The sequence below is a fragment of the Mandrillus leucophaeus genome, unplaced genomic scaffold (assembly GCF_000951045.1).
Source record: "Mandrillus leucophaeus isolate KB7577 unplaced genomic scaffold, Mleu.le_1.0 Scaffold550, whole genome shotgun sequence".
NCBI classification, from domain to species: domain Eukaryota; kingdom Metazoa; phylum Chordata; class Mammalia; order Primates; family Cercopithecidae; genus Mandrillus; species Mandrillus leucophaeus.
In genome coordinates, this window is record NW_012105920.1 from 54,943 (window position 1) to 69,616 (window position 14,674).

A 14,674-nucleotide genomic window follows, 5' to 3' on the forward strand; every position below is an offset into this window, starting at 1 on the left:
AAACCATCATTCTCAGCAAACTATCACAAGAACAGAAAACCAAACACCGCATGTTCTCACTTATAGGTGGGAATTGAACATTGAGATCACTTGGACATGGGAAGGGGAACATCACACACCGGGGGGGTGGGGGTAGGCGGGAGGGATAGCATTAGGAGATATACCTAATGTAAATGATGAGTTGATGGGTACAGCACACCAACATGGCACATGTATACATATGTAACAAACTTGCATGTTGTTCACATGTACCCTAGAACATAAAGTATAATTAAAAAAAGAAAAGAATGAAATAAAACATTACAAATTGAAAAAAGAAGCAACTATTGATCAGCATCTCAAATATTACATTTAATCATTTAATTACCTCCTTTTATATAAATGTAATAAAACATTTAAATGATATATTGCAAAAAAGAAAAAGAAAATACCTTGCAAACACATACTGTTGCTCTGGAGGTTGGAATCGCCCTTATGTCTATGCATGTGTTTAATAAATATTGACATGTGCAAAAATATATGTTACAAAATAAACTATGAGAAATAAACTAGCAAAATATTTTCTTCATTTATCTTCTGTTCCAAAAATTAAATGTGTCTTTAGAATTCATCATTTCAAACTTTGATTTTATTACATAAAACCTTGTCTGGAGTGCCTCCACCATTCCAGGTTCTCACCTGGAACGTTTCCATGTAAAGCACTTGGCTAGATGCTTGACACACTCATAGTAGGTACTATCCGTTTCTTAAAGACTTAGCCCATGATGGTGGCTAGGGCTCTAGACACCTGATATTCATGTTCCAAACAACACAATGGAAGCAAGGAAGAAAGGCACACATCCTCCCTTTAAGGAGATACCCAAAGTATTACACAACACTTTTATTTTAATTTAATTTTGTTTCACTTTAAGTTCCGGGATACATGTGCAGGACGTGCAGGTTTGTTACATAGGTAAACGTGTGTCATGGTGATTCGCTGCACCTATCCACCCATCACCTAGGTATTAAGCCCCCCATACCTTAGCATTTATCCTGATGTTCTCCCTCCCTACAACCTCCAACAGGTCCTAGTATGTGTTGTTCCCCCCACATTTGTCCATGTGTTCTCATTGCTCAGTTCCCACTTACGGGTGAGAACACGTAGTGTTTGGTTTTCTGTTCCTGTGTTTGTTAGTTTGCTGAGATAATGGCTTCCATCTCCATCCATGTCTCTGCAAAGGAAATTATCTTGTTCCTTTCTATGACTGCATAGTGTTCAATGGTATATATGCACCATATTTTCTTTATCCAGTCTATCATTGATGGACATTTGGGTTGATTCCATGTCTTTGCTATTGAGTATTACACAACACTTTTGCTAACAAAATTTCCTGCCAAAATATATCACAAAACCTAGATGCCCACAGAAGTTAAAAATGTAGTATTTTAGCTGGGCACACGGCCATCTTGAACAACACTGGGGTACAACTACCGAGGAGGAAAGGACAGGTAAATGCCGGAAAAGACAACCAGCAGGTGCTGCTGTCGTTAGATATTATTATCATCCTCGTGTGTTAGGCTAGTAAGTGGCAGGGCCAAAATTTAAACTCTGGGCTCTAATTTCAAAACCTGTAGTCTTTCCGCTATGGCTATACCTTTTCCCACCACTACTCAATAAATGCTGGATTGTGATTTTTAAGAGGGAATTAAATGAGCTTACAGTTGTATATACCTCTCCAGTTCGTTATACAGGGATCGACCTTACCAATATCCTCCTGAGATTTGCACAAGAGTTAAAAGGAACAACACATCATGTGACCATAATTTCTCTGGGCCGTGACCAGGCAGCGAAAGCTGAAGACCTCATTTTAAAGGCACTAACGAAAACACAACAATGGGTCTTCCTCCAGAACTGCCATCTTGCAGCCTCATTTATGCCAAGGCTTTGCGCAATTGTAGAATCGTAAGAGTTTTACATTTATTTGTAAGGGATCAGATTGGTTACCAAAACTATAAAGTAAAACTGGAAATGGCAATGTATACTGTGTGTAAACAATAACAAAATGTGTTGAGCCACTCAGATGAAACTTAAGCTATTGGTTTTCTTTTCTCCAGGAACTTGAAAACTACACTAAGAATACATCAGTTTTTGTATTTTTTTAAGGCCTCTTTAGTTTTTGTTCTCGGTCTTGTATATCAGTTTCTTTCCTCAAATTCTTACTCTCAATAGATACACAAGCATACACACACATTATATGTACTGATGGATACATAGTTTTTAATATTCTATGTGATGTTCCAAATGGCAGAGCATAATACCTCGTATCTATCCTTTCGGTGATGATTCATTTTTATGGCCTTTACTTAGTATCTATTCTGACTTTCTCTAGCTCAAAATACTTTTCTAGGCTGTACCTCCCAAAGCACTTAGTCACTCATACAGAAATTTTTATACGTTCAGCCTTCTTGTTTGCAGTGGAAGTATTTGAAAGTTTATTGCTGTAACTTTGAGTGAAGAATTAGCAATGTTTTGAATCAATAATATTTCAGCTAATTACATTCTATAGTTTTTATCCAGCCTTGGTTTTCTTTCCCCTTTTTTTGCATGGCAAATATCCTATTGTTATTTTTATTTTTATGCTTTGAGCATGCACGAGGAAACTATAAAACCAAAATGCAACTGCATGACTTAAATTTCTAAAAACTTTCCTAGTATCATTCATGAGTTACCAGATTGTTAATTCTTTTAGCAGTTTCAAAACTGTATCAGTGGGGCACGGTGGCTCACGCCTATAGTTCCAATGCTTTGGGAAGCCGAGGCAAGATCATTGTTTGGGGCCAGGAGTTCAAGACCAGCCTGGGCAACATAGCGAACCCCACCTGTACAACAATAAATAGATAAATAAATAAATAAATACTATTAAATAATTTCTCTTTTTCACATTTATTTCATGACTTAAGAGAATCAGAAGGCAAAGATTGCTTAGTTACATGACTTTAATAGATATAAACTTTGAAATTACTTTCTACAATGTCTTTCATTCATTATTCATCCAAAAACGATTTATAGGGCATCTGCTATTTGTCAAGTATTGTGCTAGGCACAAGGACACAGCATGGACCAGGCAAACACTGTAGCAGCTTTCCAGAGGATACTAAGGTGCAAAGAGACAATAGTACAATAGTATGGCAGGTAGCACTGTGCTAATAAAAAAAAAAAAAAGAACTTAGAGAAACATTCCTCAGAACAGAATTTCCATCTTAATAAGAGTAATTAATGATACATTAAACATATTCAACATAATCAGAGTATTATTAAAAGAAATTCATACTTCCGGGCCAGGCACGATGGCTCATGCCTGTCATCCCAGTACTTTGGGAGGCCGAGGTAGGCAGATCACCTAAAGTCAAGAGTCTGAAACCAGCCTGGCCAACATGGTGAACCCCCATCTCTACTAAAAATACAAAAATTAGCCGACTGTGATGGCACAAGCCTGTAGTCCCAGCTACTCGGGAGGCTGAGGCAGGAGAATCGCTTGAGCCCAGGGGGCGGAGGTTGCAGTGAGCTGAGATCACGCCACTGCACTCCAGCCTGGGCGACAGAGTGAGACTCCATCTCAAAAAAAAAAAAAAAAGAAAAAGAAATTCATCCTTCTTTATTAAATCAAGCCTTTAGATATTTAAGATGGTCACTCTACCAGCCCACAGTAGGAGAGGAAAAATGTGAAGAAAAAAATATTTCTTAAATTTCAGAGTTAGAGAATATGTTGACAACATATTGCTAGGAGAAAAAATAAAAAGCTACAAACAAAATATGCACTATTACTATTTTTAAAATGAGAGACAGAGAGAGGCAAAAGGAGGGAAAAAAAAGAGAAAAGTGTACCTAAACTCATTTAGTGGGATTACAGGCCATATTTGTTTTTTGTTTCATTTTGTGTTGTGTGTTTTTTTTTTTTCCTTGTAATGATTTGGTTTGCTTTGCAAATTTTTTAAAAATAATTTCACACTTGCAGGGAAGTTGCAAGAATAATACAAAAACTCCCTTATACCCTTCATCTCTATTTCCAAATTCTTAAAATTTACCCTATCATTTCTCTCATATATATATGTAATGTTTTTCTGAATCATTTGGAAGTAAATTGCAGACATGTTGCCACTTGACCTCTAAATAGTTCAGTGTGCATTGTTCATTATTTACTCATGTTTAGTTTATTGTCCCAATAATATCTTTTATTGCAAAATAGAATATAAGTTTTGGTCAAAATTTCAATTCATGATTTCTCATTGTATTAAGTTTTCATGTCTCTTAAGTCTCCTAATAAGTATTTTATTTGTTTGTTTGTCTGTTTATTTAGAGGTGAGGTCTCGCTATGTTGCCCCAGCTGAACTTGAATTCCTGGGCTCAAGTGATCCCCTTGCCCTAACCACCCAGGTAGCTGGAACTATGGGTGCGTGCCACCATACCCTAAATCTCCTTTAATCTATAATAGTTCCTCAGTCTGCCTTTGTCTTTCATAACTTTGATGTTTTTGAAAAGTACAAGTACAAGCTAGTTATAGTGGTCACTGACTATCCACAGGGAATTGGTTTCAGGACCCCCTGTGGATACTGGGATTCTTGGATATTCAAGTCCCTTATATCAAATGATGTAGTATTTGCCTATAATCTACACACATCCTGCTGTATAATTTAAATCATGTCTAGATTACTTATAGTACCTAATACGCAGTAAATGCTGTATAAATAGTTATTAATCTGTATTGTTTAGGAAATAATGACAAGGAAAAAAAGTCTGTATAGTTTTAGTACAGATGCAGACATTGTAGGCCTAACTACATGGTACAGGTCAGCAATACCTTAACATTTTCTGAAATTTTTTTCCTGAATATTTTCAATGTGAGTCTGGTTGAATCCATGGATGTGGAACCCATGGATATAGAGAGCTGACTGTATTTTGTAAAGTGTCCCTCAGTTGGGATTTAGCTGATATTTTCTTATGGTTAGATTAAGGCCATGCAGTATTGTAGTAGTATCACAGAAGTAATGTTACATCATTCTTGGTACATCATATCAAGAGGCCTGTGATATCAATCTGTCTCATTAGTGGTGATATTAACTTTGGTCACTTGGTTAAAGTGGTTTCTGCCACTTGTGGGAACTTTCAGACCATATACATACATTAAACTTTCACCTACTGGTTTCTAAAGTTCATTGATAATTTTTGACTGAATTACTACTATATTGTTTACCAAAAGGTAGCTTACTAACTCCACAACTTCTTCTAAATTTATTTAATGATGTTATCCTATACAGGAAGAGCTTTTCTTTCTCTTCCCTTTGTTTATTTATATCAGTATGGCCTCATGGATTTCTATTTTATTCAAGGATTATAATTGGTTACCATCATCATTTATTTTGACATTCAGTTGTCCCAAATTAGATCAGTGGAACTCTTCATTGTGTTCTTAATTTGTAATTATTTCCAGATTTTTGGCAATGAGTATATGATCACTTTTTGTACTTAGGGGAAAGAAAGCTACTCTTTTAAAATGTTAACTGATGAGTCGTGTGCAAATTCTTGCACAACATGGAAGCTCTTTTGGTAATATAGTAAGATCTTCGGTATTAAAATGATTCATAAGGCCACTTCAAACAATGAAATGCTATGATTCTAAAAACATGTTGGTTTACATTTTTCACATTAAATATTTATAATTTTTTATTTTTCAGCTTTAATAGTCCAGACATGACAATAGACCCTGAGTTTCGGCTATGGTTAAGCTCAAAATCATACAGTTCTTTTCCAATTCCTATTCTTAAAAAGGGTTTAAAGGTAAGAACAAAGTATAACAGATTTAATATTGACTGAGGAGCCCTGTTTGAAGATAAGTTATCTTACATTCAGAACTCTGAGTTTAAAAGAGAGAGCTAATTATGATAAATTCTGAAATGCTAAATTTCTGCTTTGTGCTCAGCCCCATACTGGGGATCAGGAAGAACACTAAAGTAGATTCCTACTTGCAAGGAATTCACAATTTGTATGTTATTTTCTCAAACAAGGATGTTAGACCTCCAATTACTATAAAGTGAAATTTACAATTTGTGTTGCCTTCCTGCCCCTCACTTCTCTAGCATTTCTTATTTCTGCCCTCCTTAACCATATTATCATTAATTCTCTAGAAAGGGTCTGACAGAAAGCAGACTAAAACTGTTTACTAAAAAGTCCTTATTAAAGATTATCTGGGACTTCTCACATCCACTACTGAGGTTGAATAAATAGTAAGAAAGTCATTTCTGTTAGACCAGGGTCCAGTTGACCAACAGGTGGAGTCCTAATAGCAGAGAAAACTGACTGATGGCATAGGCAGAAGGGAATACCCAGACTCCCGGGCACGTGCACACTACCAGCTTTCACAGAAGTGGGCAGGCATGGAGAAAGTCCGGTGGATGAGGCACTTTCCAGATAGAGCCCCAATCCAGCCTAAGAAACTTCCTGCCACATTGCTTCCCAGCTCTGCCCATCTCCTGTATGTACCTACCCAAACTGACAGTACTGAACCACTTCCCAACAACCCAGCTCCTGGGGCAGACAGAACAGGGACTGGAGAAACCCACAGCTCTTAGTCTGAGACTCGAAAGATTCCACTTATCTCCCAGTGACCAGCAGACCAAGCTTTCAGACAGCCTTGTATCTTTGGTCAGGAGACGGGGATTGGGGGGTGGAGGTAGGGGAATGAAGGGTGTCAGAGAGGAACAGAGATAGCGCTTCAGGGAATATTTCATCCCAAGTAGTCCATCGCTCCACTTCCACTTTAAGTCTCCATCAGCATTTCAAATGTGGCTATAATTAGTGCATACATAAAACTTTATGGGAGTTTTTCATATGCCATTATTTATACGAGATGATAATTTTCTTGATATATTAAAAGAGCACCTACAAATAAGTCAGAAAAACATTAACATTCCATACAAAATGGGCAAAGGACACAAAAGGTCAATAAACATATTTTAAAAATAAAAGTTCAGCCCCTAGGTATCAGAAAAATACAAATCAAAAATTGCATTAAATTGGCTAAGATTATAACTATGATATAGTTAGTGTTTTTAAGGATATGATGAAATAACTACTCTCACATAATGCTGACAAGGTAATATCTGGGAGATATTAATCCAGAAAGGAAGGTAATTTCACAGTATATAGATAGTGTTTATAAATTTCATACAATTTAATCATAGCCCACTTCTAGGAAAAGGCCAAATAAATTATGATGCATTTGTGTGATAAAATAGTATGCTGTCACTAAAAATCAAAACTAACTCTCGTTCTCTCTCTCTCTCTCTCCCTCTCTCTCTCTCTCTGCCCTCCTTCCACTCACTTTCCCCTTCAGATATAGTTCCTTAAGGGAGTGGACAGACACCTACTTTTAGATATATGAGAATGAGTTCTTTAAAGAATCAATCATAGCAATCGGGAAACAGTGCTCTATAAATATTTTCTCATTTCTGCACAATTAGGGCTTTCTAAGCAACAATTGCTGGCAACCTGAATTAAAGGATGTTTGAAAGGCAGACATGCCTTGGAAAATACAGAATATCTCCTCTACTGTGCACAGAGCCATTTGCTCTCATTCTAAGGGTGACAGAGTCAGAGAAGCTTGTCTTCTGCCTCCTGGAGCCACTTACCTTCTCAGGGTGATAAAAGAGAGCCATTTGCTTACACTCCAGGGATTATAAAAACCTAGCGACCTCCTCTTTCCCGGAGAAGATTTGTTTACATTCCAAAGCAAAAGTCTGTTTCTCTTTCTCTATCTCTGAGAAGAGGAAAGGCTGCTTTGCCAGCCATTCTGTAAGCTCCAGGTTTCATAATTTGAGTCCCCCTCTTATGGTACAAATCCCACTATGCACACACAGGACATGGGAATCTGATCCCTGATCCAGAAGTCTCATGTTCACACACACACACACACACACACACACACACAGCTCTATGCCATATATACATACATTTATATATCATATATAGATGTCCATACAACTTATGTGTGTATGTGTGTGTTTATATATAAACTGTGCAAGGAGGGTAACATTTCAGACCCTTCACAATTTCAGACTTAACAGCCACACTCTCAAAAAAGCCCTCCAATTGATTCCCTCCCCACCTCACCCTCAGTCTCGCATCATTTCCATTATTCTAGTTAAGAAGTCAACCAAATGGACTTTCAGTGCAACCAAAGAAATTAGTAACATACCCAGTTAATTGTTCTCCTGATGGTTCAGTTAGTGCTGATGCTGCTGTTGATTCAGTTCGTGTTGTTTCCCATGATTTGGGACCCCCTGTATCTGCTGCCTTGCATAGGCCATGCAGCCTGCGTCCTGTTACAGCCTCATAACTGCCATTGACACATAAGTTTAGGCTCCCATAACTCTTCATTTTCAAAGCTCCTAAAATCCCAAGCCCTATGCTCTGAGCAAATAAGAGTGCTTTTAATCACAACATTATACTTCCCATTTCATAATACGAATTGGAGCAATAGAAAATCTGGGACAATCCTTTTAGAGACGTTTTTACATGGCAAAAGAATAACACGAGATTTTGGATTTGCCAGTGAGTCTTGAAAATAGTTACATTCTTGCCTAGTTCTTTTACCAGTGTTGTAGAAAGACAAGTGCCCTATAGACCAGTGCCTGCATCTGTCCTCACATGCCATTTTACTCACATCTGTTTTCAAGATTGCCATGGAATCTCCCCAGGGATTGAAAAGTAATTTACTTCAGACATTTGGATGTACTGGGAGTGGAGAGGTAACAGAAGAGATATTTGAAAATCCTGACTGTGGACAATGGTGGAAAAAACTTTTATTTAGCCTATGTTTTTTCAATGCTGTGATCAATGAAAGAAAAAGTTATGGAATATTGGGCTGGAATATTGCTTATAAATTTAATTCTTCAGACTTGGGGGTAAGTATAGTCTCTTCAAAACAAACAACAAATAAATAACAATAAGATACAAATTGAGAGCCTACTATGTGCCTACACAAATACTAAGTGTTTTACATGGTGGTAAGAAAATGAACTCTATAACTAGGCAATAAGGGCTAACGTTTAGAAACATGGTCTGTGGGCCGGGCGCGGTGACTCACGCCTGTAATCCCAGCACTTTGGGAGCCCGAGGCGGGCGGATCACGAGGTCAGGAGATCGAGACCATCCTGGCTAACATGGTGAAACCCCGTCCGGGAGAGGTGGCGGGCACCTGTAGTCCCAGCTACTCGGGAGGCTGAGGCAGGAGAATGGCCTGAACCTGGGAGGCGGAGCTTGCAGTGAGCCGAGATCGCGCCACTGCACTCTAGCCTGGGCGACAGAGCGAGACTCCACCTCAAAAAATAAAAAAAAGAAACACGGTCTTTGATGCCAGTTTTTCTGAATTAAATTGCAGCTCCACAACTTACAGCTGTACAAGTATGTAATCTATTGGGCAAACTAACCTCTCAGAGTCTTAGTTTCCTTGGCCAAAGAAAGCAAACTGGGGGAGACCAAATGTCAGTACTGACTCCAGAGGATCATTATATAATTATAGGCAAACTTGTTACTGTAAATGCAAAGCTCAATCAAAAGGCAAATAATATATTAGGGGGAAACACTTGAACCATATATTAGACATGTCAGGCACATAGAAGAGTGCCTGACAGACATAATTTACTATAAAAATGTTTGTTTGTTAGTATGACTTACTCATTTAAAGCAAGAGAGATTCCATTGACCCATTGTTTGGGGAAAAATTTTAGCTCAATCGTCTTTCTTTGCTATTCTCTATATAGAACCTTCTGTTTGTTGTTTATTGCAGGGTGTTTTCTTTATTGCTAAAATAAACACGTGGTAGCATCTGCTTAAATTTTTCCCAGGTTAACTTTCTTGCAATTGTGCTTCCAGCGTACAACATTACACCCTTGATTACCCATTCATTTATATATTACAGCAATTTAAAAAAAAAAAAAACTTTCTGAGGAAAATCTTGATTCTGCCTCTGGATATTTATAACCTAAACCCACTCTAGATGGGTAGCCTTCTTTGTCTTCTATATGTTTCTATTAGGCTTTTTTCAGTTTTGAAAAGAGGCTTTCATATTTACTGCAAGTTCAACTGCCTGTCAGACATAATACTTCTGTACCTAACCAGGAATACAACATAAAACACTGCATTTGGGATATTGATTTAAAAGTATAAGCTCAAGCACCCTTCTGTCAAGGCCTTATTCAAAGCTCAATCAAAAGGCAAATAATATATTAGGGGGAAATATTTGAACCATATATTAGACATGTTGGTGTCTACTGTAAATAATTGATATTTTTATTTAAATAAGAAAATGAATTCAAAGAAAAGTCACCTTTAATAGAAACAGTATAATGTCTAAATTAACAAAGAAAAAAAGGAAAATAAATAACAATTTGATCAAGATATCAAAATAAAAGGGAGAGAAAAAACAAAGCAAAATAATAACATAAAGCAATATGGAAGGAATGTTATCAGTCGTTATATTGAGTGTAAATGGACTGCATTCTCTCAATAAAAGGCAAGACTATTAAATCGGGTTATAAAACAAAACCCAGGAATATGCAATTTATAAGAAAAAGTGAAATTAATGAAGAAATTTTGAAACTATCAAGAAAATAACAGAAGAAAGCAGAAATGGCAATATTAATATCAGTCAGAATGTAATGACTGAGAGTGCTATATTCTTCAGGCAACAGCATATTGTAGCATATATATATACACATACATATATATACACAGGTATACATGTACATATATATGTATATATGTATATGCAATTATTGTGGGAAATTTCAAAAAACCACCATCAGGATTGTACAGCTCTAATAAACAAAAATAAGACAAAGAATAGAATAATGTAGTCAATAAATTTGATTAACAGATGGATCAAGAGACTACCATCGCTCTAATAAAGAGTACATATTTTTTCAGGTATCCAAGGAACTGTTACACAACTCAATCATGAGCATGGCCACGAAGAAAAACCTTTAATGATTTTGTGGGCCACATTATCTGAACACAATTTAATATAATAAAAATTTGACCCCTAAAAATCTTAACAACTTAGATATTAAGAAACATAACTCCAGATAACCTTTTATCAAATAGGATATTAAAAGAGAAATCAGCCAGGCTCGGTGGCTCACAGCTGTAATCTCAGCACTTTGGGAGAGTAAGGTGGGTGGATCACCTGAGGTCAGGAGTTCAAGACCAGCCTGGTCAACATGATGAAACCCGCGCGGTGGCTCATACCTGTAATCCGAGAGCTTTGGGAGGCCGAGGCGGTTGGATCACCTAAGGTCGGGAGTTCGAAACCAGCCTGACCAACATAGAGTAACCCCATCTCTACTAAAAATAAAAATTAGCCGGGCATGGTGGCACATGCCTGTAATCCCAGCTACTCAGGAGGCAGGAGAATTGCCTGAACCCAGGAGGTGGAGGTTGCGGTGAGCTGAGATCGCAGCACTGCACTCCAGCCTGGGCGACAGAATGAAACTCTGTCTCAAAAACAAAAAACAAACAAACAAACAAACAAAAACAGGGGAAATCACAGGCTGTGCAACATAGAAAGCCCTGTCTGGAAAAAAAAAAAAAAAAAAGCCAGGTGGCACGCCTGTACTCCCAGGCACTTGGGAGGCTGAGGCAGGAGGACCACTTGAGCCCAGGAGGTTGAGGCTGCAGTAAGCCATGTTTGGGCCACTGCACTCCAGCCTGGGTGACAGAGCGACACCCTGTCTCAAAAAATAAAAATAAATAAAATCACAAATATCTCAAACACAATGGAAATGAGACTACTTCAGACCAAAAATTACATGACAGAACCAAAGCTGTAGTTAGGAAAAAAAAATGTTTGGTCTTAAATGTCTCCACTATTAAAGAAAACATACGGGAAATAAATATCCATCTTAAGAAATTAGAAAACAAAAGAAAATAAAAGCTAATAAAGAAATTCTTTATAAATTTTGAAATTGGATTTTTAAAATTCTTTTCATATATTTTTTAAAGCTTACAGCTATAAAAAATTGGATTTTGATAAGACATAAAATTTGAAAATCTAGATGAAGCCAATGATTTCCTAGAAAATACGAATTATCAAAATTGACTCAAAGAGAAACTGAAATTTTGGTTAGGCCAATTGCCACAAAAGACATTGCAAATGACACCAGAATGAGATGGTTTTACAGCTTAATTCACTCTGAACGTTAAGAAATAGATAGTATTAATATCATATATTCTAGACCTTAGTAAAAGATCACAATCTCCCAAGTTTATTTTATGAAGCAACATAATGTTAATATAAATACTTGATAAAGATATTAATAATATACATAAGAACTGTAGATTAATTTCACTCAGGACTTGAGATGTAAAGATTCTACATAAAACATAAGTTGATTTCAGCAATGAAGCAAAAGAGTAATACACTGTAACCAAGTTGGTTTTATTCCACTAATGCAAGAATGACCCAGTAACTGGAAATTTATAATCCTAATTTATATGATCATCTCAATAGATGTAGAAGAGGCATTTGTTATGAATTTTGGAGCCATTTCTAGTAAAAACCTAAAGTAATAGGATTAAAAGAAACCATTTAAATATGAAAAAGACTACCTAAAAACAACAATGTCCACATGTTCCACATAGTCAAACACTGAAATTGTTTCAAATAAAATCAAGAATTAGATAAGGATGCCCATTATTACCACTGTAATTCAACAGTGTCTTAGAATTTCTAGTAAATGCAATGAGATAAGAAAATTATAATAATTCATATTAACATTGTAAAAAGAGAAAAAACTATCTTTTTATTGATTATATAATTGTACATCTAGAAAACCTAAGATACTAGTAAAACAAAATCTAGTAATTAGAGAATTTTGTAAAGTAACTGGATAAAAATGTAAAGATGTAAAGATCAATAAAGCCTCCCTGGTAATAAACACCCAGGAATGGAAGTAGGCAAAACGTTACTTTCACAGCAGTGATGAAAATATTTAAATACTTTCATCAGGAATAAATTTAACATGAAACGTATGGGTCCTAAATAAGGAATAGCATAAATTAAAGAGAAAAGAGAGGCATAACATTTGTTGAGAGCTTAAACTATTTGGATTGCTTTATCCGAATTATTTAATTCCCACAACAACATTATGAGGTAAGAACACTAATTATCCTCATTTTACAGATAGGGATATAGAGGCACAGGCCACCTAAGAAACCTGCCCAAGTTACATAGGTAATAACTGGAAGTCTGATTCCACAGTTCATTTTTTAATCCTGCCTCCCCTAAATAAATGCATCAATGTTCTTTATGGGAAGACTTCCCATATCCTAACTATCAATTCTTCCAAAATTAATAATCAAATATACTGCAGTTCCAATTAAAATCCTATTAGAGAAGTTTTGGAATTAATAAAATTCATATGGAAGAACAGATGCTGAAGAATAAGCTAGAAATGTACAAAAAAGAAAAATCCTGAAGGGGTTTTCCTTCACCAGATATGAAAACATGGTAAAAATCCACTATACTAAAATCAAGATTGTTTGGCAGAGAAGTAGACAATAAATCGGTGAGACATAGTTGAGAGTGCAGAAATCTAAGTTTTTATGAGATTTTAACATTTGACACAGGTAATATTTCAACTCAGGAAAAAGGAATTTTCAAAAAGTAAATGATACTGGCATGACTGGCCATCTAGTTGGAAGAAAATTACTGGTTCCTTTATCTTATATCCTATATAAAAATAAATTCCAGAATGGAATAAAATTTAAATGTATAACAATATAAATAACCAAAATAAATCTAGGAGATTACATATACAATCTTGGAGTTGGGAACAAGTAACCCTAATTGAAAACCCAGAACCATAAAAGAAGAGATAGGCATATTTAATTACAAAAAACTTTTATATGGCAAATGGTGGCAAAATAAAGTCAATGGACAAACGCCAGATTTAGGATAACGAAAATGACTGACAGAGAGTTAATATCTGTGATATACAAAGAGCTCTTATCTATTAACAAGAAAAAGACAAGCAAGCCAAAGGAAAAATAGGCGATGTACAGAGAATTGTATTTAAATGACCAACGGACATAAGAAAAGATGCTCAAAATAACCAGTACTAGGTGAAATACAAATTAAACTAACAGCAAATGTACCGCCCATGAGACTGGCAAAAATTAAATAAACCAACATTTCCTGTTAGTGGCAGGGATGAGAGAACAGTGACAAAGAAATTCCTTCACACACTGTTAGTGTAAATATGAATTGTTACAGCCACTGAACATTGATAACCGAAATATATTGTCCAATTGCGGCACAGTGTGTATGCTAAACTAGTATTTGTGGCGGGGAAAAGACAGGAAAACAGAAAGAAAGGGGGAGAGGAGGGCCGGGCGCAGTGGCTCACGCCTGTAATCCCAGCACTTTGGGAGGCCAAGGCCGCCGGATCACAAGTTCAGGAGATCGAGACCATCCTGGCTAACACGGCGAAACCCCGTCCGGGAGAGGTGGCGGGCGCCTGTAGTCCCAGCTACTCGGGAGGCTGAGGCAGGAGAACCGCTTGAACCCGGGAGGTGGAGGTTGCAGTGAGCTGAGATCGCGCCACTGTACTCCAGCCTGGGCGACAGAGCGAGACTCCG

The 14,674-nt window shown here is 36.7% G+C and overlaps 1 protein-coding gene across 1 annotated transcript in view; it reads left to right on the plus strand.

Moving 5' to 3' along the window:
* LOC105552347 (dynein heavy chain 14, axonemal-like) overlaps window positions 1–14,674 on the plus strand; it is a gene marked incomplete at its 5' end in the record, with an annotated part of 77,707 nt that overhangs the window by 51,707 nt on the left and 11,326 nt on the right. The window contains one exon of the mRNA XM_011997979.1: window positions 1,720–1,942. Coding sequence (XP_011853369.1) covers window positions 1,720–1,942 — 223 coding nt within the window. The remainder of the gene's footprint in view (window positions 1–1,719; window positions 1,943–14,674) is intronic.